The sequence below is a fragment of the Zalophus californianus genome, chromosome 9 (assembly GCF_009762305.2).
Source record: "Zalophus californianus isolate mZalCal1 chromosome 9, mZalCal1.pri.v2, whole genome shotgun sequence".
Classification (NCBI taxonomy): domain Eukaryota; kingdom Metazoa; phylum Chordata; class Mammalia; order Carnivora; family Otariidae; genus Zalophus; species Zalophus californianus.
In genome coordinates this window covers 64,039,174-64,063,162 of record NC_045603.1, presented here as the reverse complement: position 1 = coordinate 64,063,162, position 23,989 = coordinate 64,039,174, and the positions used below count along the sequence as shown (strand labels likewise).

Here is a 23,989-nt window from a genome sequence, read left to right as displayed (position 1 = left end):
GAAGCCTGCTTCTCCCTCTCCTGCTCCCCCTGCTTGTGTTCCCTCTCTCACTGTGTCTCTGTCAAATAAATAAGATCTTTAAAAAAAAAATCATTTGACCATATATGAGTTTATTTCTAGGCTCCCTATTCTATTCCATTGGTCTAAATGTCTGTCTCGGGTGCCTGAGTGGCTCGGTTTGTTGGGCGACTGTCTTTGGCTCAGGTCATGATCCTGGAGTCCCAGGATCGAGTCCCACATCGGGCTCCCTGCTCAGCGGGGAGTTTGCTTCTCCCTCTGACCCTCCCCCCTCTCATGCTCTTTCTCTCTCAAATAAATAAAAATCTTTAAAAAAAAAAATAAATGTCTCTATGCCAATACCACTGTTTTGAATACTATAGCTTTGTAATATATTTTGAAATCAGGAAGTGATTTTTCTTCTTTTTTAAGATTGTTTTTGGCTGTTTGAAGTCTATTTCTGAAATTGAAAATATATATGCAAAATATAATATTTGTTATTTTAACCATTCACAAGTGTACAAATCAGTGGCATTGAATACATTTACAGTGTTCTAGAATTATCACCACTATCCCCAAACTTTTTTTCATCATTCACCACAAAAACTTTGTATACCCATTAAACAATAACTCTCCCTTTTCTTCTTCCCCCTAGCTTTTGGTAACTTCTGTTGTAGTTTCTCTATTTCTCATCCCTTTTTAACCCATGTTCCCATTCTGATGAATAGAAAAACCTTGTGCTCTCTTTTGTTGTGATTTGAAGTGAAAAATAAATATAACAATAAGTCAAAGTAATTGGTTTTAAAACTGTGTCCACCCTCTTCCCATTTTTCTACCTTGAGAGCCACTGTGCTGTACAGGGTGCCTGCAAACCAGCAGCATATGTCTGTATAGCTGGGACTAGGGGTGTGGTCTGTGACAATGGACTTCTTTAGGAGGAGATGAAGATGAAATCTGGTTTGTTGGTTTTCTTAGCTTTAAGCTGTAGCTAATCCAAGACTGACCATTTTGAATTTGCTTTTCTATTTAATAAGCAGCAATAAATTAATATAAACATCCAGATTTAATGTTTTAAAATTTTCTTTGATTACTAGTTTTCCCACATTTCAAACTAAATATAATATGATATTCCATGCCTCTTGTTCCCATTTTGGATTTTGTTTTGTTTTGTTTTGTTTTTTAAGATAGCGTGGTGGGAGTCAAGGGGGAAGGAGAGGGAGAATCTTAAGCAGACTCCACGCCCAGCATGGAGCCCAACCTCACAACACTGAGATCATGACCTGAGCTGAAATCAAGAGTCGACACTTAACCGCCTGAGCCACCCAGGTGCCCTTGACCTGAATGGTTTCTTGTGTATAAATGACTAGCTTGGCACCTGGGTGGCTCAGTCGTTAAGCGTCTGCCTTCTGCTCAGGTCATGATCCCAGGGTGCTGGGATCAAGCCCCCTTGATCTCCCTCTCCCACTCCCCCTGCTTGTGTTCCCTCTCTCGCTGTGTCTCTCTCTGTCAAATAAATAAAATCTTAAACAATATATATTCTTTGGGTTTTTTCTAGTTTTTATAGAAAAAAATTATGTTTTTGAGGTTTTCATAAGGTAAAACACACAAATCTTAAGAGTAAAGCTCAATGAATTTTTACATATGTATGCACCCATGTGAGTACCACCTGGATCAAGATATAGAACATTTTCCTTCTCAGAAAGTTCCCTCATGGTTGTTTTCAAAGGGACACCCTCCTTCCAGAGGTAACCATTCTTCTTCTTCTTCTTTTTTTTTTTTTAAGATTTTATTTATTTATTTGACAGAGAGAGAGACAGCAAAAGAGGGAACACAAGCAGGGGGACTGGGAGAGGGAGAAGCAGGCTTCCCGCTGAGCAGGGAGCCCAATGCGGGGCTCGATCCCAGGACCCTGGGATCATGACCTGAGCTGAAGGCAGATGCTTAACGACTGAGCCACCCAGGCACCCCGGTAACCATTATTCTGATTTCTATCACCAGATACTATTTTTCCCTGTTCCTGTGCTTCATATAAATGGAATCATACAGTATATACTCTTTGGGTTTGGCTTCTTTGCTTAATGTAATTCCTATGAAATATATCTGTGTTGTATATAGTAATGGTTTATTCTTTTTTTCTTATTGCTGAGTAGTATTCTGTTTTATTAATATACTAAAATGTATATTTTTCTTTTTTCCATATTGGGGCTATTATGAATAAAGCTGCTGTTGATATTCTTGTTTATAGACATATTTACTTATTTCTTTTGGGTATATAAGCCTAGGAGTGAAATTGCTGGGTCATAGGGTAAGTATATATTTAAATTAGTTAGTGATTTACAGATAGTTTTCCAGTGTTTGTACCATTTTATATTCCTACCAGCATTATGTGAGAGTTCTAATTGGTCCACATCCTTACCAAACTTGGTACTGTTTTCAATTTTAGTCATTCCACTGTAATTCTTTTTTTTCAAAAAAATTTTTTTATGTATTAGAGAGAGAGAGCATGAGTTGGGGGGAGGGAGAAGCAGACTCCTTGCTGAGCAGGGATCCCGATGTAGGACTTGATCCCAGCACCTCAGATCATGACCTGAGCTGAAGGCAGATGCTTAGCCATCTGAGCCACCCAGGCGACCTCCACTGTAATTCTTAATTTTGCATTTCTCTGGTGAATAACATTAAATCTCTTTTTAAAATAAACCTTTAAATATAATACATACAGGAAAATGCACACATTGTAAGTATACAGCCTAATGAATTGTTTAATACAAAGTGAACTTTCCCATGTAGCAGTCATGGTCAGGGGTACTCTTCATTCAGTCAGCCAACAAACTTTTTTCATATCTACTGTGTGTTAGATATAGTTCTAGGCCCAGAGATACAAGAATGATCAAGACAGGGGCGCCTGGGTGGCTCAGTCGGTTAAGTGTCTGCCTTCAGCTCAGGTCATGATCCCAGGGTCCTGGGATCCAGTCCTGCAGCGGGATCCCTGCTCAGCAGGGAGCCTGCTTCTCCCTCTGCCTCTCCCCCTGCTTGTGTTCCCTCTCTCTGACAAATAAATAAATAAAATCTTTAAAAAAAAAAAGAATGATCGGGATAGTAAAAATTGCAGTCCTCACGAGGTGTACATTCTATTGGGGAAGAAAGACAATAAAGAAATAAATGCTAGGTGGTAAATAAGGTGTAGAAAAAAATAGGACAGGGTAAGGGAACGTGAGTGTCAGGAACTACTGTTCTAGTTAGGGTGGTCAGAGAAGGCCTCCGTGCAGAGATGACTCACCCCCCCCAGGCTTATTAGGGTGGTCAGAGAAGGCCTCCGTGCAGAGATGACTCTCCCCCCCAGGCTTATGCAGACTGTTGGCAGAATTCAGTTTCATATGGTTGTAGGACTGAGGTTGTAGGACTGTTTCCCTGCTGGCTGTTGGCCCCAGTGTCATTCTTTTTTTTTTTTTTTTGCCCCAGTGTCATTTTTTTTTTTAACTAACATCTTTTTTTTTTTAATTTTAATTCAGTTAGCCAACATACAGTACATCATTAGTTTTTGATGTAGTGTTCAATGATTCGATAGTTGCATATGACACCCAGTGCTCATCAGATCACGTGCCCTCCTTAATGCCCATCCCCACGCCCCCCTCCCTTCTGCAACCCTTAATTTGTTTCCTGGAGTCAGGAGTCTCTCATGGTTTTTCTCCGTCTCTGATTTCTTCCCATTCAGTTTTCCCTCCCTGCCCCTATGATTCTCTGCACTATTCCTTATATTCCACATATGAATGAAACCATATAATTGTCTTTCTCTGATTGGCTTATTTCACTTAGCATAATACCCTCCAGTTCTGTCCATGTTGATACAAACGGTAGGTATTCATCCTTTCTGATGGCTGAGTAATATTCTATTACACACACACACACACACACACATACACACACACACACCCCACATCTTCTCTATCCATTCACCTGTTGAAGAGCTCTAGGGACCACCTGCATTTCCTGCCTCATGGCCCCTTTCAAAGCCAGTAATGACAGGTCACATTACTCTCACACTTTAGATCTCTCTGACATTTCCTTCTTTCACATTTCTCAGATGTATCTTTCTTTCTTTTTTATTTTTAAAGATCTTATTTATTTATTTATTTGAGAGACAGTGCGTGGGAACAGGGGAGGAACGGAAGGAGAAGGAGAGAGAGAATCTCAAGCTGACTCCCGCTGAGTACAGAGCCTGATGTGGGGCCCAATCTCACCATCCTAAGATCATGACTCGAGCCAAAATCAAGAGTCCGAGGCTTAACTGACTGAGCCACCCAGGCGCCCTTCTCAGATACATCTTTCTGAACTCCAGCCAAAGAAATTTCTCCCCTTCTAAGGGCTCATGCAATTAGATTGGGCCCACCTGGATAATCTAGGTTCATTTCCTTATTTTAAAGTCTGTGACCTTAATTACATCTGCAAAGTCCCTTCACAGCAGTACTTGGATTATATTTGATAGAAAAACTAAGGGAAAGGAATCTTGGGGAGATCACTTTAGAATTCTGCTTAATACATAGGCCTTATTAAATTAATTAGGGAGTATTCTTTCCTCTACTTTCTAAAAGAGTTTGTGGAGAATTAATATTTCTTTTTAAAATACCTGATAGAAGTTCTCTGGCCTTGTGCTTTGGAGTGTGGCAGGAGGAGGTTTTAAATTACTGTTTTGGTTTCTTGCTACGGGTCTGTTGAGATTTCTATTTCTTCTTTAGCTAATCTTGGTAATTTATGTCTTTCTAGGAATTTGTTCATTTTATCAGAGTTGTCAAATTTGTTGGCATAAAGTTGTTCATAGTTCATAATCCCTTTAATTTTTCTAGGGTCTGTAGTAATGTTCATTCTTTTATTTCCAATTTTGGTAATTTGTATCTTTTTTATTCTGGTCAGTCTATCTAAAGGTTTGTCAGTCTGGTTGATCTTTTTAAAGGAACTAACTTTTGGGGGCACCTGGGTGGCTCAGTCGTTTTTTAAGTGTCTGCCTTTGTCTCGAGTCATGATCCCACGTTCCTGGGATCTAGTCCTGGGATAGAGCCTGCTTCTCCCTCTGCCCCACCCCCCCACCGCTTGCTGTGCACTCTCTTGCTCCCTCTCAAATAAATAAATAAAATCTTAAAAAAAAGAGAATGAAACACAACCCTGGATGCTCTGACTTTATGGGTCTCTGTTTTTCCTCCAGAAAATAAAAAGAACAAAGTCACCACTCTCACAATAACTGGAAGAAAACTCAGTAGAAACTCAACACTCTTTTTCAATGAGAAGTACCTGATGTATATTTTGTTTAATAAAGACTGCTAATATCTGCTTAGTGTGTCTATACACTAAGCCAGTTTAAGAATGTGATCTGTAATTTGCAGTCTTAATTACATGGAGAAAAAGTGAATGGGATTATTAATGCTGTGAAAAGCAACAGCGACCTACCCACCAAGTGGCAAGGTGGAGATAATTAATCTGGTCAATTAAAAAGAAATATATAATTTAAAATGCAGAGGCTTCCAGATGGTGAGTTAGTCTCTTAGTTGCCTGCTCTGGACATTATAAAATGCATCTTAACTTATCATAGTCTGCTTTAATACGAGTTTAATTCTATAGGTTAGCTCCCCCCCCTTGTACAATTGTTGCCAGATATGTTACATCTATATTTGTTATAAACTGAAAAATACAGTATTGTTATTACTGCTTCATACTATCTTTTAAATAAATTAAGAGAAAATAAAAATATATTTATTCAGTCTTTTATATTTACCAATATATTTACTTTTTCCAGTGCTCTTCATTTCTTTGTGTAGATTTAGGTTACCATCTGATGTCATTTTCTTTCAGCCTGTGAGATTTTTGGTAGTATTTTTTGTAAGTCAGGTTTGCCAGCAATGGATTCCTAAGTCATTGGGGTGTCTTTATTTCACTGTCATTTTTTTCACCTTCATTTTTATTTTTTTTCCTTTCCCCTCCACCTTCATTTTTTAAAGATGGTTTTGCTGAATATAGAATTCTTGCTTTTTTCCATTGCATGTTTTTTCCTGCTTTGTTGAAGATTATTTGACCATAGAGTTGAGGGTCCATATCTGGGCTTTCTATTCTGTTCCATTGGTCTATATGTCTCTTTTTGTGCCAGTACCATGCAGTCTTGGTGATCACAGCTTTGTAATATAGCTTGAAATAGGGCAATGTGATGCCCCCAGCTTTGTTTTTCTTTTTCAACATTTCCTTGGCAATTCGGGGTCTTTTCTGATTCCATACAAATTTTAGGATTGTTTGTTCCAGCACTTTGAAAAATGTCATTGGAATTTTGATCGGGATGGCATTGAAGGTATAGATTGCTCTGGGTAGCATAGACATTTTAACAATGTTTATTCTTCCGATCCCAAGACAGTCTCTTCAATAAATGGTGCTGGGAAAATTGGACAGCCACATGCAGAAGAACGAAACTCGACCATTCTCTAACACCATACACAAAGATAAACTCAAAATGGATGAAAGACCTCAATGTGAGACAGGAATCCATCAAAATCCTAGAGGAGAACATAGGCAGTAACCTCTTTGACATCGACCACAGCAACTTCTTTCAAGATACATCTCCAAAAGCTAGTGAAACAAAAGCAAAAATGAACTTTTGGGACTTCCTCAAGATAAAAAGCTTCTGTGCAGCAAAGGAAGCAGTTAGCAAAACAAAGAGGCAACCCACAGAATGGGAGAAGACAGTTGCAAATGGCACTACAGATAAAGGGCTGGTATCCAAGATCTATAAAGAACTTCTCAAACTCAACACCCAAAAAACAAATAATCAAGTCAAAAAGTGGGCAGAAGATATGAAAAGACACTTCTCTAAAGAAGACGTACAAATGGCTAACAGACACATGAAAAAATGTTCATCATCATTAGCCATCAGGGAAATTCAAATCAAAACCACATTGAGATACCACCTTACACCAGTTAGAATGGCAAAAATGGACAGGGAAAGAAACAACAAATGTTGGAGAGGTTGTGGAGAAAGGGGAACCCTTACACTGTCGGTGGGAATGCAAGTTGGTACAGCCACTTTGGAAAACAGTGTGGAGGTTCCTCAAAAATTTAAAAACAGGGCTACCCTATGACCCAGCAGTTGCACTCCTGGGTATTTACCCCAAAGACACAGATGTAGTGAAAAGAAGGGGGCCATATGCACCCCAATGTTCATAGCAGCAATGTCCGCAATAGCCAAACCCTGGAAAGACCGAGATGCCCTTTAACAGATGAATGGATAAAGAAGATGTGGTCCATATATACAGTGGAATATTACTCAGCCATCAGAAAGGATGAATACCCAACTTTTACATCAACATGGATGGGACTGGAGGAGATTATGCTAAGTGAAATAAGTCAAGCAGAGAAAGTCAGTTATCATATGGTTTCACTTATTTGTGGAACATAAGGAATGGCATGGAGGACGTCAGGAGAAGGAAGGGAAAAATGAAGGGCGGGGAGAATTGGAGGGAGAGATGAACCATGAGAGACTATGGACTCTGAGAAACAAACAGGGTTTTAGAGGGGAGGGGGGTGGGGGGATGGGTTAGCCCGGTGATGGGTATTAAGGAGGGCACGTACTGCATGGAGCACTGGGTGTTATACGAAAACAATGGATCGTGGATCGCCACATCAAAAACTAATGATGTATTGTATGGTGACTAACATAATATAATAAAATTTTTAAAAAAATTCTTGCTTGACAGTTTTTTATTTCAGCATTTTGAATATGTCATTTCACTGCCTTCTGACTTTCCTTGTTTCTGATGAGAAATTAGCAACCGGTTATATTGTTGCTTCCTGGTAAATGAGCTGTTTTTTTTTCTTGCTTCTGTCAAGACTTTCTGCTTTAGGTTTTCATCATTTTTACTATATGTCTCGGTATGGGTCTCTTTGTGTTTATTGTAGTTGTGGTTCATCGAGCTTCCTGAGTCTGTAGATGATTATTATTTTTATTTATTTTTTTTAGAGAGAGAGGAAGATAATCTTTTTTCTTTTTTAAAAATTTATTTATTTGACAGAGAGAGAGGCAGAGAGAGAAACAGGCTCCCCATTGAGCAGGGAGCCGATGAGCGGGCTGAATCTCAAGAGTCTGAGATCATGACCTGAGCTGAAATCAAGAGTCGAACACTTAACCAACTGAGCCCAGGAGCCCCTGTAGATTAATTTTTTAAAAAAATATCAGTTTGTGGGGCACCTGGGTGGCTCAGTCGGTTAGGTGTCTGACTCTTGATCTCAGGGTTGTGAGTTGAAGCCCTGCATTGGGCTCCACACTGGAAGTGTTGGGCTCCACGTTGGGCATGGAGCCTACTTTAAAAAAAAAAAAAAATCAGTTTGCATTGTTTTTGGTCATTATTTCTGTCCTTTTTCTCCACTTCTGGAACTTTAAATTGGAACTCCACAATTGTTATACTCGCTGTTGTTCCTTGGGTCTCTGGGGCTTTGTTTTTCTTTATTCTTTTCTCTCTTCAGATTAGATACCAGTTTTTCTGATATTTTTTTCTTCTACTCCAGTGTTCAACTCTAGAATTTCTGTTTACCTCTTTTTATGTGATTTCCATCTTCTTGTTGAAATTTTCTGTTTAAGGCACTGTCCTCATATTTTTCTTTAGTCCTTTAAAGCAGTTTGAAGATTTTGTTTAGTTTGGCATTTGGGGCCTACTCACAGATATTTTCAATTCCATGATAGTTTTTTCCCCCCTCTTCAGTTTGGGTCATACTTCCCTGCATCTTTATCTGTCTCATAAATTTTTGTTGAAACTAGACATTTTACATAACATATTGTAGCAACTTTGGCTGATTTGTTTTTCCCTTGGTGTTTTGTTTTGTTGCCTGCACTAAATCTGTGGAATGTTTTTCCTGAGTGTGTGGCTGCTAATATCTGCTTAGTGTTTTGCATTTTTTAAATTTGTTTTTATTTTTAAGTTTGTCTTCCTGGAATCACACCTGTGTCTGTATAGCTTAGTGGTCAGTTAGCCACTTGTCAAAACTTGTGCTGAACACATTGACCTAGTAGAGTTTCCACTTTCTGCGGGTAGAGCTTTGTGTGTGAAGGGGAGCGCCTTCAAAATTCAGACATTTTAAAAGTCTGCTCAGACTTGTACTTTCCACTGGGCCCTCTCCTGTTTTTTCTTCCTGTTTTTGCAGGCTCCTGGTGGATCCTCTCTGGTCTCTCTAGTATGGATGTGTGAGCACTTATCCTTTATAGTCTTGTTTCCAGATTTCCCTTTAAATTCTGTCTAGTCTGCTGGCCCATTGCTTGTACCAACTATGACAGCATCCTCAGGTCCTTTGTCTTGCTTGTTCATTGCCATCAAGAATACACATTGTTACTGACGGTGACGATGGGTGTGGGATTCTGTGCTTTGCTTCAAATTAAGTCATCCGTCTCTGTGAGTGAAGCTGCTGGTGTTTATGGCTTTCCCTACCTTTGTAGAACTACCTTTCCCACTGACCTGGGGGTGATGGGAACAGCCTTGGGCAATAATGCCCCAGAGTCCTGCTCTTCTTACCCCAAATTCAGTAGTTTTTCTTGAATAACCACAGAGCAAGTAGCATTTGAGAAAAGACCTGAAGGAAGTGAGGAATTATTTCATGTAGATATCGAAAGATGAACATTCCTGGCAGAGGGAACATCTTAAGGGCCTGAAGGGGAGAACATAACTAGGGTATAAAAGGGACAGTAATGAGGCCAGTATGGCTAGAATGGAGTACCTGAGGGGGAGAGTAGTGGGAAATTATGTCAGAGAGGTAAAGAGAGGCAGATGAGACCTTTTAGGCCACTCCCTGTAAGGACTCTGGGTTTTACTTTGAATGAAATGGGGAGCTGCTGGAGGGCTTTGAGCAGCAAAGTTGAGACAGTTCATCTTATAATTTTAAAAGCAGCTTTAGTGAAATGGAAGCTGAAGCGTGGCGGGATAGAAGACTCAGGATGCCAGTTAAGAGACTCTTACAGTCCTGGTTATAACAGTGCAGGGGAAAAACGATCATGGCTTAGATGAGGATAGTAGCAGGAGAGGTAGTAAGAAGTGGTCCAGTTCCTTCTGGTAGATTGGAGGTGGGGAGTGAACAGATTCAGATCCCTTATTTCAAGGGAATTTTTCTGCATAGTATCTTTGAGTGCTTTTTTTTGGTTCCTTTTATTGAGTTCTATATTTTTGAGCCCCTATATTGATTCTAATTATGCTCAGATTGGATCATTTTAATGCTCTTGCAGTCTCTTTTTTTTCTTCTGAAGGCTTTCCTCCATTCCATTCATTCTATTTTTATCTTTCTTTTTTTTTCTTTTAAGGAGGCTCCATGCCCAGTGTACAGCCCAATATGGGGCTTGAACTCACAACCCTGAGATCAAGACCTGCGCTAAGGTCAAGTCGAACGCTTAACTGACTGAGCCACCCAGGTGCCCCTCATCCTTTCTTTAAGCTGAGGACATGAGGGTAGAGAAGAGCTTGCCATTGAAGAATTTAATCCGTTGTGATAGATCTATCTAAATTCTGTTCTTGGGGCGCCTGGGTGGCTCAATTGTTGGGCGTCTGCCTTCGGCTCAGGTCATCATCCCAGGGTCCTGGGATCGAGCCCTGCATCGGGCTCCCTGCTCAGCAGGAAGCCTGCTTCTCCCTCTCCCACTTCCCCTGCTTGTGTTCCTTCTCTCGCTGTGTCTCTCTCTATCAAAAACTAAATAAAATCTTAAAAAAATAAATAAATTCTGTTCTTGGCGCCTGAGTGGCTCAGCTTGTTAAGTGTCTGCCTTCAGCTCAGGTCATGATCTCAGGGTCCTGGGATCGAGCCTGGCGTCATCATGCTCCCTGCTCAGCAGGGAGTCTGCTTCTCCCTTTCCTTCTGCCCCTCCACCCACTTGTTCTCTCTCTCTCCAATAAACAAAATCTTTTTTTTTTTTTTAAAGATTTTTTTATTTATTCATTTGCGGGAGAGACAGAGAGAGAAGAAGCAGGGGGAAAGGCAGAGGGAGAGGGAGAAGCAGACTCCCTGCTTAACAAGGAGCCCGATGCGGGACTCGATCCCAGGACCCTGGGATCATGACCTGAGCCGAAGGCAGACGCTTAACCATCTGAGCCACCCAGGCGCCCTCCAATAAACAAAATCTTAAAAAAACAAAATAAAATCTCATAAAGTGTTTTTATCAGATCCACTCTATGCATTGGTAAATTCCATGTAATTCCATAGGCTTTGGCTGATTCTCCCAATTTGGCTCAATTCTCTGAAAGATAGTAAGCCCCAGAGGTTCAGCCTGTCTTTCCTCAAGTCCCATAGTGGTTTGTAGAGAATCTTACTCTTGGAGTATAATTGATACAACATATTAGTTTCAGGTGTACAATCTAATAACTCAGTATTTGTATATATTGCAAAATGATCACCACGGTCCAGTTAATATCTCTCACTATACAAAAATTTTTTTCTTGTGATGAGAACTTTCACGATCCACTTTCCTAGCTACTTTCAAATATGGAATATGGTATGAACTAGTCACCTTGCTGTATGTGACATCCCTGTGACTTACTTTATAACTGGAAATGTGAATCGTTTGACCCCCGTCACCCATTTTTTCTACGCACGCTGCCTTGGGTAATGACCTATCTGTTCTCTATATCCACAGAGACTCATTCTTTGTGGATTTTTTTTTTTTAACTTTACCAGGGCTGTCTACTTATTCATTCTCCTCCATTCATATTGGAAAGTATTATACATAAGGTTGCTCTCATTTCCTTCTTGGGTTGCACCTATCAGGTGTCCAGATATAAGAGTCCTTTGATCATGCTTTCTTTACCCAGAAATCTTGGTCATATATTTTTTAAAGTTCAGTAATATATGGAAAAAAATAGCATTTGTATCTTTACAACTTGCTTCCTGTACTAGTGACTAATTGAAATTTTGCTGTTTCCAGTTTTTCTTATTAAAATTCCTTTGTGATCTCCCCATTCACCCACCCCCTTCCCCAGTTTTCTTGCAGCTGTATTTGAGCTGGGAAATAGGAAGAGAGGTTAGATACAGGATATCCTAGAGGCAGAAAAAAGACCCTTGATTTGGGCAGGAAGAGCAGGTGGTAAGAAAGTTCTTAGGGAGTGATAAGAGGTAATACTTTGTGAAGCAGAGTTGGGGATAAGATTTTTGAGCTAGATACAAAAGATAAGAGTAAGACAATTTCTTTCTGAACTAAGAAGATGGTCTGATTTTAAGATTAAAGTTTCTCTTTTAATTCCAGTATAGTTAACATACACCGTATGTTAACTTTAGTTTCATAACATTAGTTTCAGATGCATGGTAGAGTGATTCAACAATTGCATGCAACACATGGTGCTCATCACAAGTGCCCTCCTTCATCCCCATCCCCTATTTCATCCGTCTCCCCCACCCACCTCCTCTCTGGTAATTGGCAGTTTGTTTTGTATAGTTCAGAGTTTGTTTCTTGGTTGGGTCTCTTTCTCTAAGATTAAAGTTTCTTATGGAGCAAAATAATGCTTTTAATGTGACTGTATTCTTTCTAGAGTACTTTCCTTTTAATAGCTAGTTTTGTTTAGAAAAAATACAAAGTAAAACCTGTGGGTATCTGTTAGAAATTTTGTACAGATAGCTGTTACTGTAATAGTGAATGTGTTTGTGTGTTTTCCCTCCAGAATCTCCCTGGAGAAAGAGACATGAATATCTGCAATGATATTTCCTGACAAGAAGTTGATACAAAAGAAGGAAAGGAGATCAACAGCAAGTGAGCAGAATTTCAGATAACCACAATTTGGTATTTACCACCTCCAACTACAGACTTCCGTTGCCTACTTTTAAATCAGAGATAACTACGGTCAGAACTCAGACAAGGCAGAAGGATACTTTTCATCTATATTTTTTGAGATCAAAGAAACCACAATGTCTAGGAAACAAAACCAGAAGGGTAAGACTACATGCGGGCATAAATTGTAACAGCATAGTTGTGAAATAATGATCTGTATATTTTTAAAAGGTTCTCTTAATGTGTTTTGAATGGTTATATTTTCCCTTTCCCAGGGCAGTACTACTGATAGGTATGATTTATCTCTTTGTCTTGACTGCAGTTAATTTTAGAAGAGTATAGGACATTCACAACTTTATCTGTTGTCTCTTTAATTATCTAAGTATTTGTGGATATTAGATTATAGTTTTGTGTGTTACTAGTTTGGGAATTAATTCATATAACAATTGCTTTTCTACTTCTATAAATGTATTAAATTGGAATATATTTGCAGGAAAGCCAACTGCATCTAGAAAATGCACTCTCTGGAGTGTGAACATATGTTAGGGGGCATGGCGGGAGATAACTTATTGCAGGATAGTCTATATCCTGTGCGTTGATGTTTTTTTCATTGGAGACAGGAAAAGAAGCAAGAGTAAATGTTTCAGCTTTAGATTCTTTCTTTAGCTTTCCTTCTGGGATTATTACTCTAGCTTCTTGTCTAAAGTAAAATATAAGATGCAAAGATCAAGAAATACCAAGAATAGTTACAAGAAGGGCAAAGACAGTAAAGACTATAAAATCACTTTTTCACCTTTTTTAGAATAGCTACAAAAATGCAAAGGGACAAATTTAATGGTAGCACTAGAACTATTATACATAACTGGAATATAGTTGTTAAAAGAATGACCATAGCTATCCTAGTTTTTTTTCCCTCATTGAATTTAATTTTCAATTTAAAGTTAATGTTCTTTAATTCAAAACAAAGGTGTAGATCCAGGTGTCATGTGCTAAGTATGAAGGGAAATGCTTTTAAACTTAATTTTGACTTAGTAGTTCACAAACCTTATTTTAAGAAAAATAACGTACCAGAGCTGCTTGTGGTTTTGAAAGTATGTGGTTACTATACTCATTGTATAGTAAGTCTGTATAAAGGAAATCTGAATTCTAGGGAATGGTTAGATTACTAAAGAACTGTTTTATAGAATGAGATTATCAACTGAAAAGCTTTTATAACCAAAGTTTTTTTCTTCTTAGTCATCATGATTCAGTTTGCTTTCTTCCCAGTTATGTTTGAAATGTTGAATATGTTTTCCTCCTACAGATGAGAAATACTATAGTAAAAATAGCACTCCAGATTTTAAAATAAAACAATTTCATCTGAAAAGTTTAGTTTAATTTTTCCTTAAAAAGTTAACTTCAGAAGATTGCTTCGACCTTGTTAAAACTAGAGTCTTTGTTTAATTCATGTCTGTATTTTGCCAGAACTGTAAGAAGGATTCATTGCTTTTTGTAGTTGGTATTTAATTACTATAAAATGAATTTGAATTTTTGACCATATCATAGGCATTAAGTGCTAACTAATTTTGATTTGAACATAGCCAGGATTTACATGTAGTTGGAAACAAAAGAAAGCTTATTGGTTGTTAGGATTTTCTCTGAAATAAATCTATATGTATAATTTGTTGAACAAAAAAAGCACAAAATACTTATAAAAGCTTGGAGAGAAGCATTTAGTCTCTCACTGTTAAGTATGATGTTAGTTGTAGGGTTTTCCTAGATGTCCTTTATCAGTTTGAGAAAGTTCCTTTCTATTCCTGTTTTGCTGAGTTTTTACATGAATGGGTGTTGGGATTTTTGTCAAGTGTTTCTTCTGCATTTATTTCAGTCCTCCTCAGACAGGGATAATTTTGCCCCTTAGGGGATATTTGCCAATATCTGGAGATGTTTTTGGAGGTCACAACTTGCAGGGGCAAGGTGCTTCTGGCATCTAGTGGGTATAGCTCCAGGATGCTGTAAACATCCCACAGTGCACAAGACAGCCCTCCACAACAAAGAATTGCCTGATCCAAAGGTCAATACTGCTGAGGAAACCCTGATCTATTAATATAATTATGTAATTTTGTCCTTTATTAATATAGAATATTAATTTTCAGATGATAAACAATTCTGCATTCCTGGTATAAATCCCATTTGGGGGGCACCTGGATAGCTCAGTTGGTTAAGCGTCTGCCTTTAGCTCAGGGTCCGAGGATCGAGTCCCGCATCAGGCTCCTTGGTCCGCAGGGAGCCTACTTTTCCCTCTGCCTCTGCCTCTCTCTCTCTCTCTCTCTCTGTCTCTCATGAATAAAATAAATAAATAAATCCCATTTGGTCATAATGTATGATCCCTTTTTTATGTTACTGGTTTCTGTTTGCTAATATTTTGGTATAGAGTTTTAAAACTAATATTCATGAGGGCTATCAGTGTATAGTTTTCTGTTCTTGTGATGTATTTGTCTGGTATATGATTTGTCCTGGAACATACCATGTATGCTTGAAAAGAATGTGTATTGATCTATTGTTGGGAGATTGTTCTTATATATGTTAGATCAGGTTGGGTGATCATGATCTAAATTATCTATATCCTAATTTTCTGTTTAATTGTTCTGTCATTTACTAAGAGAAAAGTATTGAATCTTCAACTACAATTGTTGAATTGTGTATTTTTCCTTTCTGTTTTGTCAGTTTTTAATTTACGTATATTGGGACTCTGTTATTAAGTATATACACATTTATGATTGTTTTATCTTGTTGATAGATTTATTTTCTTATGAAATATTCTTTATAGGAATATGTCTTTGAAGTTTTAGTTTTTCTGATATTAATATAGCAAATCCAACTCTCTTATAATTACTGTTTTCAGGAATTATCTTTTTCATCCTCTTTTTTTTTTTGGTGGGGGCTGGTGCTGAAACCCTCATCCTTTGGTTCCAGTCTATTTGCGTTTTGAACTTAAGAGGTGTCTCTTGTAGACACCATATAGTTGGATCTTGCCTTTTTATCCAGTCTAACAACTCTACATTTTGATTAGTTAGTCCATTCAACATTTAATGTATTTATGAGCATGATTGGGTTTATGCCTGCTATTTGCTGTTTTCTACATCTTATTTTTTTGTTCCTCTGCTACTGCTTTATTGCCTTTTTTATATATTTTTTATATTTTGTATATTATATATTATTTTATATTTTATACTTAGTGTATTAATTCCTCTGATTATTTTAAAGCTATTTCTTTTTTTTTTTAAGATTTTATTTATTTATTTGATAGAGAGAGACACAGCGAGAGAGGGAACACAAGCAGGGGGAGTGGGAGAGGGAGAAGCAGGCTTCCCGCTGAGCAGGGAGCCCCATGCGGGGCTCAATCCCAGGACCCTGGGACCATGACCTGAGCCCAAGGCAGATGCTTAACGACTGAGCCACCCAGGCGCCCCTAAAGCTATTTCTTAAATAGTTATTTTATTAGTGGTTGCTCTAGGATTGCAATATGCATCCTTAACTTGTCACAAGCTACTTCCAGTTAATACTGAATTCCAGTTAAATAGGGGCACCTGGGTGTCTCAGATGGTTGAGCGTCTGCCTTCAGCTCAGGTCATGATCCCAGGGTCCTGGGATTGAGCCCCACATCAGGCTTCTGGCTCAGTGGAGAGCCTGCTTCTCCCTCTCCCCCTGCCTCTCCCCCTGCTCATGCTCTCTCTCTCTCTGTATCTCTGTGTCTCAAATGAATAAATAAAATCTGAAAAAAAAAGAAATCTAGTAAAATATAGTAGCTTTGTTCCAATATAGCCTTGTTTCCTCTCCCCTGCTTTTGTACTATTATTTCACATATATCACATCCATATATAACCACAACAATATGTTGTTATAATTATTGTTTTAAACAGTCTTACGCTTTTTGAAGAAATTTGGAGAAAAGAAAAAAATATACGTTGTCTTTATATTTACCCAAATATTTACCATTTTGAGTACTCTTAATTCCTTCCTCTGGATTTGAGTTACTGTTGGTTTTCCTTTCAGCCTGAAGAATTTAGTTTTTCTTGTACACAAGTCTGACAGGAATGGATTCTTTTAGACTTTTCTTTTTTTAATCTGGATATCTTTACCTTCATTTTTGAAGGATAGTTTTGCTGGCTATAGAATTCAGCACTTAGAATATGCTTTTCCACTGAATATGTCATATTGTTGTTCCTCTGTTTGCAATGAATCATTTTTTCTTGTTTTTGTTCTCTTGTTGTTTTCTTGTTCTCTTTGTCTTTAGCATTTGGACTGATGCAATTTGGTATGGATTTCTTGGGAATTTCCTTAAATGTTCGCCATTATTTCATCAAAAAATGTTTTTCCTGCTCCTTTCTCTCTTTCCTCCCCTGCTAGGAATCCTGTGATGTGTATATTGGTAATCTTAATGTTATCCCACAGGTGACTGAGGAACATTTTTCTTTTGTCTTCTAAATTTTTTTTCATATTGTTCTTCCTTTATTTAGATTAATTCCTATTGATCGTTTTTCAAGTTCACTGATTTTTTTCTTCTGCTATCTCAAATTTGCTATTAAGTCTATCTGGTGAATTTTTCATTTGGGTATTGTATTTTCAATTAGAATTTCTTTTTAGTTTTATCTTACAGTTTCTATTTCTCTATTGAGATTCTCTATTTGTTGAGTCAGTATGACTATATTTTCCTTTAATTCCTTGAATATATTTTTATTAGTTGTTTTGAAGTTTTGTTGGTTAAGTCCACCAACTTGTGGATGCTTTCAGAGTCAGTTTCTATTGACTGGTGTTTTACCTATGTATGAATCTTTTTTACTTTCTTGGCTTTTTTTAAAGTGGATAGTTAAGGTAATATATTAACTCTGGGTTCTTAATTTATTTTCTTGAGGGTATTTTAAAAATAATTAGCCTGGACATAAATTGAGGCATCTACCTGTCCCCATGTGTACATCACAAAGGTACCTGCACATTTTTTTAAATTCTGATTTTTATTTTTTATTTTTGCTTTTTAGGGATTGTCCCTGTGTCTGCAATGTTTATTGGTCAGCCAGTGATTTGGACTGTTCTGTTAAACATCTCAAATGCATAAGCTTTTATCCTCTGCTGATTGAACTATGCAGGTTGAGGAGGACATTCAAAATTCAGGCAGTTCTTAAGTTTGTTTTCACTTTTACTTTCCACTGGCCTCTTGGGTTTCCCCGTGCATGTGCATAGTTTCTCATTTAGCTAGGGATTTGTAGAGAGCTAATCTAGCTTTTCTATGGTTCTTTCATTTCCAAGATTTTCCTGTTAAATTTCCTATTTGTTTACCACTCACCTAACCAAGACTCCAACTTCAGGCTAGCAAAGCAGCAAGTTTTTCAAAAAAAATTTTTCTGAGTTCTCCACTTTAGCCTACTTTAGACAAACCCCCTCCTCTCTAGTTAGCCTTCTTTGGCAATAAAGCTGCTGGTTTTTATGGCTAGCCTTGCCCTGGTAAAGCTGTTGTCCTCCACGGAGCTGGAGATATGAATGGGAGCAGTCCTAGGCAAGAAAGGTAGAAACTTCATTGTTCTTACTTAAGGCTCTAGCAGTTTCTCAATAATTTGTTGTGGCCTTTGATTGATTTCTAGAGCCCTGAAATGGTTGTTTTTGACAGTTTTGTTCAGCTTAATACTTGTGTTTTAAGGAGAGGACTTGCCCAACCTCTTCCCACCACCCTCAAGCCCAGTTTTATTGTTTTATAAAAGCACTGGTCTTCAAAGATTAGAAATTAAAACAATAAAAACAACAACTAGTTCTTTATACCTGGTGGTTTGAATAGCTCTGAATTAAATAGTGGCAACAGGGGGCAGGTCTTTAGACTTAAGTAGCCTACTGGTTCATGTGGCTTACTAGTTAATTAGGTAAAAAATGCTTCTGCCAAAAAATCTCTTGTGGGCCTTACCCTTGGATTACTTGAACCGTTTGTTGGGCACCCAAATGTTGAAAATCAAATAAGAGAACTTTTGAGTAGAACCCATAGCAGGTATTTGGGAACCTATGAGGTTCAGGATATGAATTTATAGTGGGATAATTACGAATAACTTTTTTTCCTGACTGATGTCTGAATTCAGCACTAGATAAAAGAAAACCAACTCTGGAGGTAATCCAAGGTTGGGAATAGGTTTAGTTCTGATTCCCACAGATTACTAGTGATCCTAATTTTCTCTCTAAATAGTCTTTAGAGACCAGAGAAGGATGAGACCAAACGATTGTAATTTTTAAAATTTTAGGTGCCCTGGTTTTGGTCAGGTAATCTCTTTCTCTCAGACTTGACTGTATCTCAGAATCATCATGGAAATTAAAAAAAATTTTTTTTGGGAATCACCATCTCTGGGTTTGGTACACTAGACTCTTTTCAACAGTCAGATTTGCTAATATTTTTCTAGACATAAAAACCGTGTTTGCCTGTAAGTGTCTAACTCTATTTATCAAGTTACAATGATAAGAGCAAGTTCACAAGTACTGTACTTTTTTTGTTGACTTCATTTTGCACTTAACTTTAGTTCTCTCTCTTCCTCTTTTCCCACTTATGAAGCTATTCAGCTACAAAACACCTTCACATTTGATATTTAAACCTCTGAAACATTAAAATAGCTGACTTAAATTTCATAGTTGATCATGCATTAACAGTTTCTCTATCTCAGTACTGTGCTATTGCTTAATTGCTTCACTACTTCTTGTTTTATATAGATCTACCTAAATGTTTCTCTCTTCTTTTCCTCTGCCCTCCCCAAATTTTTTTCATTTCACAAAACTGAAACCCTGTATCCAATAACTCCCTACTCTTATCCTAATCCCTGGAGACTACCATCCTACTTTCTGTTTTTTGGTTCTGTGAATTTGACTATTCTTGATAAGTCATACAAATGGAATCATATAGTATTTGTCCTTTTATGACTGGCTTATTGCACTAAGGATAATGTGTTCAGAGTTAATCCATGTTGTAGCATGTGTCAGAATTTCCTTCCTTTTTAAAGCTGAGTAATATTCCATTGTATGTATTATCACATTTTGTTTATCTGTGGATGGGGCACTTGGGTTGTTTCCACTTTCTGACTGTTGTAAATAATACTGCTGTGAACATGGGTGTACAGATATCTTTTGAGATCCCTGCTCTCACTTCTTTTGGGCTTATAGCCAGAAGTGGAATTGCTGGATTAATGGTAATTCTGTTTAATTTTGTGAGGAACTGCCATTTTGTTTTCGGTAGCAGATGTACTGTTTTACATTCCCACCAGCAGTACACAGGGTTCTAGCTTGTTTACATCTTTTCCAACACTTGTTTTCTGTTTGTTTGCTTTTTAAATAGCTATCCTAATGGATGTGAGGACTTCCTTTTAAAGAAAAGAGCTACAACCTGTTTTTATTTTTAAATTTTAATTAAAGAATTTTTTCATGGAATACTTCGTGAATTGTTTTTTTAAAGATTTTATTTATTTATTTGAGAGAGAGAGAGAATGAGAGATAGAGAGCACAAGAGGGAAGAGGGTCAGAGGGAGAAGCAGACTCCCCGCCGAGCAGGGAGCCTGATGTGGGACTCGATCCCGGGACTCCAGGATCATGACCTGAGCCAAAGGCAGTCGCTTAACCAACTAAGCCACCCAGGCACCCCACTTCGTGAATTTGCATGTCATCCTTGCCTGGGGGCCACACCAATCTCTTCTGTACCATTCCAGTTTTAGTATATGTGCTACCAGTGTTAGCACTACAGACTTTTTATAAAGTCATAGAATTTTTAAATTTAAAGGAACCTTAATAACTGTCAGAACTGACCTCTTTATTCTTTGTGCCTCCCAGTTCATCTGTGATACCTACAAACATTCACTGTATGCCTGTCTTTCTTTGCCTATTAGACTCTGAGCCTGTTGGGATAATAACTGGGTTTTATTCTTATATGTCTTTCCAACAACTAGCTCATTACTTTGATACACTGTAGATTGTCTAGAAACAAATTATGTTAGTTTATAATTTAAAAAATATTTGATTTTTTTAAATTAAATTTTTTAATTGAAGTATAGTTGATACACATTGTTACATTAGTTTCAGGTGTACAACATAGTGATTTGAAAACTATATATAATGCTATATGTTCACCACAAGTGTAGCTACCATCTCTCACCATCTTCAGATGGGGAGATTATCCTGGATCATCCAGGTGAGCCCTAAATGGCAGTCACAAGTATCCTTACAAGGGGGAGGCTGAAGGAGATTTCAGGTAGAAGAGAGGGCATTATAACTATGAGGGCAGAGATTGGGGTGATATGGCAAGCCAAGGAATGCTGACACCTACCAGCAACTGGAAAAGGCAAGGAACAGATTCTCCTTTAGAGCTTTCAGAGGGAGTGTGGCCTTGCCATTACCTTGATTTCAGCCCAGTGAAACTGGTTTTGGACTTCTAGGCTTTACAACTATGACAGAATAAATTTCTATTGTTTGAGCCACCAAGTTTGTGGTAATTTGTTATAATGGCCATGGGAAGTTAATACAGAACCAAAGCAAGTCTTTGGGCCTTTTAGGTTCATTGTTCTCAACCACATTCTTTTTGTTGAAAGTCATTTACTCACTCTTAATACACTTTTTTATAGAAATCTCTTTTTAGAAATTCAATAAAGAGGATATTTTATTTTAGGCCGTAGCTGACTGTTCTACAAAAGATAACTGGAAATAATTGGCCACATATTTCTCTTTTTTCTTTCCTTTTAGGGATAAAATATCTAATATATCTAAAATATCTAATATAAAGGTGAGAAACAAGTAAGTAAATGTGGCTTATCTTTCTACCCTGGGCAATTAAAAAAATAGGTTATTCTTAGAACCAATTTAAGTTGTTTCTTATACTGCTCATTTATGTGCTTACTACAAAAAAAAGAAAACAACAACAAAAACTCCCCCCACATTTTTCAAACGTGCATTTTTTTTCAAAATTAGCCCAGAAGGGTTTGTTTGGTGCATGCAAGAATCTGTTAGACCAAAGATAGGGAAGGTAAACATTTTGAAGGGAGAATAACATAGGCAATTACTTGGGTGAAACAAATAGGCTAGAGCAGTTGAAAAGCTGAATGGTGACACATTCCTGGAGCCAAGAGGACAGTGATGGATGTTCAAGGCCTTCTGGGATGTGAGCGGGGACTGGTGACCATCCCCCTTTGCTCTTGCATAGGACCCCAAGAGACTTGAGTCCTAGTAATAAAGATGAGTGGAAATAGACTCGCCCTTGTAGGAATTGCAACTTAGCTTCAAATTATTTCAATACCTGAAATTGGTTTGAGGTAACATAAGTGCCCTGGTACAAGTAAACAATCCTCTCTGGATATCCTCACAGATTACTTTCATTATCAGTTTTTTAAATAGGTTGTTTAGTACACAGTAAAAAAATAATTAGAAACCTGAGGGGATGAAACAATAAGAATATGGAACAAGAAACATTAGACAATAGAACAAATACACAGGAGGTCCAAATATTGGAGTTATCAGATTTAAAATAACTATTCTTAAAAGGTTCAAGGAAATAAAAATAAGTTGGGGAAATTCAACAGATAACTGGCAAACTATTTTTAATGCATATTTTAGATTTGAAAAATACGGTAATTGAAACTGAACTCAATGTATGGTTTTAAAAACGGGTGTCTGGGTGGCTCAGTCACTTAAGGGTCTGCCTTTGGCTCTGGTCGTGATCCCGGGGTCCTGGGATTGAGCCTCGCATTGGGCTCCCTGCTCAGCGGGGAGTCTTGTTCTCCCTCTGCCCCTCCCCCGCTTGTGCTCTCTCTTGCTCTGTCAAATAAATAAAATCTTTAAAGAAAATGAAAACAGATTGATAGTATATGAGAAGAATCACTGAACTGCATTATAAGTTAGAAGAAACTAAATCATGCATGAAAATTCAAAAGATTAGGAAATACAGAAGAGTAGGTGAAAGACTTAGAGAAAACAGAGATTAGATATGTCATATGTGTAATGGGAACTCCAGAAGAAAAAGAATAAGGAAGAGTATTTGAGGAGATATTGTTGATAACTTTCCAAAATTCATGAAAACCATCAAGCCACAGATTCAAGAAGTGCTACAAATCGGGGCGCCTGGGTGGCTCAGTCATTAAGCGTCTGCCTTCAGCTCAGGTCCTGATCCCAGGGTCCTGGGATCGAGCCCCGCATCGGGCTCCCTGCTCAGCGGGAAACCTGCTTCTCCCTCTCCGACTCCCCCTGCTTATGTTCCTGCTCTTGCTGTGTCTCTCTCTGTCAAATAAATAAAATCTTAAAAAAAAAAAAGTGCTACAAATCACAAGGAGAATAAATGTAAAGAAATCCACACCTAGGAACATTATAGTAAAATTTCTAGGAAACAAAGAAAATCTTAAAAGCAGCCAGAGAAAGAAAATATACAATTTTGAGGGTGCCTGCGTGGCTCAGTTGGTTAAGCGTCTGCCTTTGGCTCAGGTCATGATCCCGGGGTCCTACAGTCGAGCCCCGCATCGAGCTCCCTGTTCAGCGAGAGCCTGCTTCTCCCTCTCCCTCTGCCATTCCTCCTGCTTGCACTCTCTGTGTGTCAGGTAAATAAATAAAAGCTTAAACAAACAAACAATTTTGAAAGGATCACAGAGCTAGAGCTAACTTCTTAACAGGAACAATAGAAGACAGAGTACAGTGGGATGATATCTTTAAAGTTCTGAGTTAAAATAACTGCCAGTCTGCAATTCTACACACATCATATACAGTGAAAATATCCTTCTAGAATGAAGCGAAATAAAGTTTTAAAAAACAAAACACAAAAATAAAACCAAAAAGAAGTCGTCACCATTGGAATCCCACTGAAAAAAATCCTAAAGGTGTTCTGAAAGATGACCCAGTTGGAAGGTTGGAGATGCAAGAAGGCATGAATAGCAATGCAAACCACAAATACATGGTCAAGTCTAAGTGAATATTGATTGTATAAAACAATAAGAATGTTTTATTAGGATGTTAGAATTTTAAAACACATAGAGAGGGCGCCTGGGTGGCTCAGTCAGTTAAGCGTCTGTCTTTGGCTCAGGTCATGATCCCAGGGTCCTGGGATCGAGTCCTGCATAGGGCTTCCTGCTTAGCAGGAGTCTGCTTCTCCCTCTGCCCCTCCCCTCACTTGTGCACTCATGCTCTCTCTCTCTCTCTTACAAAAATAAATTAATTAATTAAAATACATCTTTCATAAAAAAAACACACACACACATAGAG

General features: G+C 38.0%; 1 protein-coding gene and 1 non-coding gene across 6 annotated transcripts in view; one reads left to right on the top strand and one right to left on the bottom strand.

The window, feature by feature from the left end:
- The window catches only part of SPATS2 (spermatogenesis associated serine rich 2), a 150,835-nt gene that overhangs the window by 66,140 nt on the left and 60,706 nt on the right, over positions 1-23,989 (top strand). For 4 of the 5 annotated variants that reach the window (XM_027594659.1, XM_027594656.2, XM_027594657.2 and 1 more), the window contains one exon: positions 12,651-12,919. In XM_027594659.1, the coding sequence (XP_027450460.1) occupies positions 12,895-12,919 (25 nt within the window). In that variant the 5' untranslated portion in view covers positions 12,651-12,894. Of the gene's footprint in view, positions 1-12,650; positions 12,920-21,490; positions 21,542-23,989 lie in introns of all 5 variants that reach the window. The other variant, XM_027594663.2, reaches the window with a different exon arrangement.
- On the bottom strand, positions 20,387-20,493 carry LOC113923252. Its single transcript, XR_003520250.1, has one exon. It is a non-coding gene; the product is annotated as a U6 spliceosomal RNA (small nuclear RNA).